Raw genomic sequence first — 3,858 nt, 5'->3', positions numbered from 1 at the left:
CTGTGTAGCCGTTCATGTGGCGGTACGAGTACGGCGTGCCGCGGTCGAGAAGAGTGCATGACCTGGTGCACGCACTCTTGGTGGTTGGCGATGTAGTCCAGACTGTCCCCCTTCTTGTTAGTCTGTTTTTTTTTTCTTCTTGTGCCGCGCTGTGCGCGCCTCGAAAAGACAAGGGGTGTGTCCTGCTCACCATGGTTGCATCCTTGAGGTTCGTCTGCGGGTTGCGCTTCTGCGTGTGGATGAAGAGAGGAAAGTTGGTGGGATCACGCAGGAAGAAGATGGGTGTGTTGTTCATGACGAGGTCCAGGTTGCCTTCCTGGGTATACAGCTTGACGGCGAACCCTCTGGGATCACGCGCTGTATCGGCCGACCCCTTCTCGCCGCCGACGGTGGAGAAGCGGGTGACGAGAGGCGTCTTCTTTCCTACGCCGGTGAAAGCATCAACAGAGCAAATGTCGCTGATGTCATCCGTCACCTCAAAGAAGCCGTAGGCGCCAGCGCCCTTGGCATGGACGACTCGCTCGGGGATGCGCTCGCGGTCGAAGTGAGCGAGGAGGTCGATCAAGTGGAAGTCCTGGAGGAGGAGAGGACCCATCTGACCGACACGCTGGAAGGCCGTCGGATTGGCGACGGGAGCGCCATTGGATGTCGTGTAGACGGGCTTTTCGTCATAGATGGAGGTTGGCGGCGTCTTGTTGTTGCTGCTGTCGTCGGCCATCGTGATGGTGTCTCAGGCGAGGGTGGGATCGAGGATACAGGCGACTTGGAGATTGAAGCACAAGTGGAACGATATGAGGAACGACAGAGATATCTTGAGAGAAAACTTTGTGGATCACAAAGGCTGGAGGATCTCCATCACATATACAAATGGCAGGCCAACTTTTCAAACCCCGAGCTCTGCCATCAAGCTCGGAGCCCAGCGCGTCCCACTCGCCCTCTATCCTGCTTGCTGAACGTTCCATCCTCGACGACAAAGTGGGTGATAAAGCTGCACACCAGGCATGAAGCAGGGATTTGAACACAGCTCAGGTGGATCTCGATCCAATCAGTCGCCGGCAATAAGCAAGCGTGGGTGAGATGGCGCTCAACGAGAGTGGTCGCCCTTGACACATCGTCACGGACATGACTCGGTGTGATTCGGGATCAGAGGCCAAGAGCGCGTGAGGGTGAGGGCGATATGTGTGTCTCTCCGGCTCTGCCCATTGGTCTTTGAAGGTCGCCTTTTGGCCAACAGGTGAGTCGAAGTAATACTCGCTTGGAGCGGTCGAGAGCCTCAGACTCTGAACAGTTACTCGCGATCAAATGGAGGCTCGCTATACGGCAACGAAATCTGAACGTCGAACCCCTGTACGCTGATATCATAGCACTCGGCTCGACATGCCAGAAACAGAGGCCCGCTGCCGTCTGTGGCCTATCACGCGGAATCCCGCTGTCCGCTGCCGCTCCACACCGGCCCGGTAATCTCGACGTCTCTGGGTAGCGCGTCGATAGAGAGACGAAGACATCTGCCTCGATTTTGCAGCAGTAGATCAGGAGTGAGTGGTTTGCAGATCTATCTCGCACCCAGACTCTAGTTGAGTTCCTGAAGCTGTAAGATGTATGTATTTTCACAGCTTAGTGTCCGAGAAATCGGTGAAACACGAAACGAGAAGAATGAGTATGAGGTAGCTCCAAGTATGATCAGAGTGGCTTAAATCCAGAGACCGGCATATCCTACTTCAAAGATCAGGGAACATCCCCAACACAGTCAACCAATACCGCGAAATCAACACGAGCAGGATAGATGGCAGTATGTCACAGCCTCGGGATGGGTGACAGACAAACCTCGTAACGAATAGTGACTCGCACGATTCTCCATTCTCGTACTACCAACCGTCCCTCGAACTCCCAATGAAGCACGGTAAACAACTCGGCACGGCATCACAGCATCTTCCAATACAGTCTCCTCCCGTCACCGTGATTGCCCTTGAGTAACCCTGAATCAGTCACCGCAGCGACCCGTGCCGCAAGCAAACTTCTGGCCCAGCCATCGCATAAGAGAGAGGCCTCTTGACCGACTGTCTGAAGCTCTCGTTTGACTGTAGGCCTGCTACTGTCCATCACCCACTCTTCTACTCTCACGCACCCGCTCCGTAACCAATATGAGACTTTTCATATCCCTACAGGCTGCCCTGCCAGCAGTCCTCGCTCTCTGCCAGAATCACCCCTGCGACCAAGGCTGCATCCCTGCAGACAAGATCTGCTGCTCGCCCGTCGACCCTTCCACAACCCCTTTCGCCTGCCCTCTCGACTATACTTGCGGTCCCAGCCTCGAGTGTCGGCCGCCGTCGCCCGCTGCCGGACCCGTTGAGACCGGTATACCCCTCTGCGCTCCGCCCTTCGTCGCTTGCGGCGCCACCTGCACAGCTCCCGATGCCGTCTGCTGCGAAGATGGCGCATGGAGCTGTGCCGCCGGCCCTCGAATGCGCGCCCGCGCGCGCTTCAGTGTGTCGCGCCGCTTGCCCCGCCGTCGCCGCCATCATCGTCGAGAAGCCTTACCAGTCAAGAGGGGCCTGTACAGCCTACCACTGTCGTAGATGTGACGATGCCAGGAGGATATGGAACCGCGGACGCGAGCCAGACCTCGGAGCCCGTCGCGGGCACTTCAAGTTTAGATGTGGCTTTCACTTCGATGTTCGACGCAGCGAAGACGACCTCGACAGATGGCCTAGCCTATCCCGCGCCGACTCTTGAGTCGTCAGCTTCACCGGCGTATAGTGTGTATCAATCGACAGTGACGACCCTGGATTCGTCCAGCGCTCATGGGTCCGCTGCGAGCTCCTTGGCCGAAGATACACCAGCTTTATCTTCAGTGTCTCCTTCGCAGTCCGGGTCGGCGGATGAGGGAGCTGGTGGTCGCGTCGAAGTGTCAGTTGGTGCGACGCTGATGGGTGTTTTGCTCGGTGCTGTCCTTCTCGGTTGAGACTCAAATTCTCTGCGTCTTTCCTCAAACCCCATCCTCGTAATAGCTTCTTCATAATAGCCTCCCAAAATGTTGGCATTCGATATCAAAGTGCTGCAACAACACGTCATAAGCAAGTGATTCACCAGAACGAACGAGGCCACGGCCCCGTCTCGATATTAAAAAGTTGTACTGCTCTCAGCAACCCAATAGACTGTAGCGGCAGCCTGAGAATGCAACCTGTCTATAGCCCTCTCCATCCAACGCGTCGTTTCCGTGACGGCGACCAACGCGCTCATATGCGCATGCCACATGCGTATGTGTGAAAGGGCCACGCCCAAAAAGACGTGACCGACAAGCCTCCCTCGCCCGAACGCCGATGCTCATGGAATGGAGCAAACTCGTGGCTCTCGCACCCTGTACCGTCCTTCGCTGCCCCTCCTTTCCAGATGCGCGGATCTACCCAACGTTGGGAAGGCTGCTGAGCGTGACAGCTGTTCATATGCGGTGTAATTGATTGCTGGAAGGTGTTGTACAAGATCGACGGGCCGCTTAGGCTTCCTGGTTGACGGTTTGCTGCTACGAGTCAGTACAGCGCTCAAGCCACACACCGCTGAGGCCACTTACCACAAGCCAATCCATGCCTTCGTTGACACCGCTGCCGTCAACGGCAGAGCACGCCATGATGGTCCAGTTGCGGTCGCGCAGCTCGCCGAGGCGCAGCGCCTCGGAAATGTCCCCCGCTCCCTTGGCTCCTGGCTGGTCCTGTTTGTTGGCGAAGACGAGCAGCGCCGCGTCCTTGAGCTCATCCTCGTTAAGCATGGCGCCCAGTTCGTCGGCGGCGGTCTGCAGACGCTCGATATCGGTCGAGTCGAAAGACGAAGATGACGGCTGCCGTGTTGGCGTAGTAGCAGCGT

General features: G+C 56.9%; 3 protein-coding genes across 3 annotated transcripts in view; 1 reads left to right on the top strand and 2 right to left on the bottom strand.

Moving 5' to 3' along the window:
* Window positions 1-12: 12 nt before the first annotated feature.
* On the bottom strand, window positions 13-718 carry VDBG_06731 (peroxisomal catalase; the record flags this gene model as incomplete). Its single annotated transcript, XM_003003123.1, has 2 exons — window positions 13-102; window positions 191-718. The coding sequence occupies 2 exons, from the start codon at window positions 716-718 to the stop codon at window positions 13-15; spliced, it is 618 nt and encodes a 205-aa protein (XP_003003169.1).
* Window positions 719-2,141: 1,423 nt separating this feature from the next.
* VDBG_06730 (predicted protein) lies at window positions 2,142-2,962 on the top strand (the record flags this gene model as incomplete). Its single annotated transcript, XM_003003122.1, has 2 exons — window positions 2,142-2,484; window positions 2,577-2,962. The coding sequence occupies 2 exons, from the start codon at window positions 2,142-2,144 to the stop codon at window positions 2,960-2,962; spliced, it is 729 nt and encodes a 242-aa protein (XP_003003168.1).
* Window positions 2,963-3,493: 531 nt separating this feature from the next.
* VDBG_06729 (ADP-ribosylation factor 1) overlaps window positions 3,494-3,858 on the bottom strand; it is a gene marked incomplete at both ends in the record, with an annotated part of 843 nt that continues 478 nt past the window's right edge. Inside the window, 2 exons of the mRNA XM_003003121.1 lie at window positions 3,494-3,517; window positions 3,569-3,832. Coding sequence (XP_003003167.1) covers window positions 3,494-3,517; window positions 3,569-3,832 — 288 coding nt within the window. The remainder of the gene's footprint in view (window positions 3,518-3,568; window positions 3,833-3,858) is intronic.

Source organism: Verticillium alfalfae, genomic scaffold (genome assembly GCF_000150825.1).
Source record: "Verticillium alfalfae VaMs.102 supercont1.8 genomic scaffold, whole genome shotgun sequence".
Taxonomy (NCBI): domain Eukaryota; kingdom Fungi; phylum Ascomycota; class Sordariomycetes; order Glomerellales; family Plectosphaerellaceae; genus Verticillium; species Verticillium alfalfae.
The sequence above is the reverse complement of the archived record's forward strand: the minus strand, read 5'-3'. Positions and strand labels throughout refer to the sequence as shown.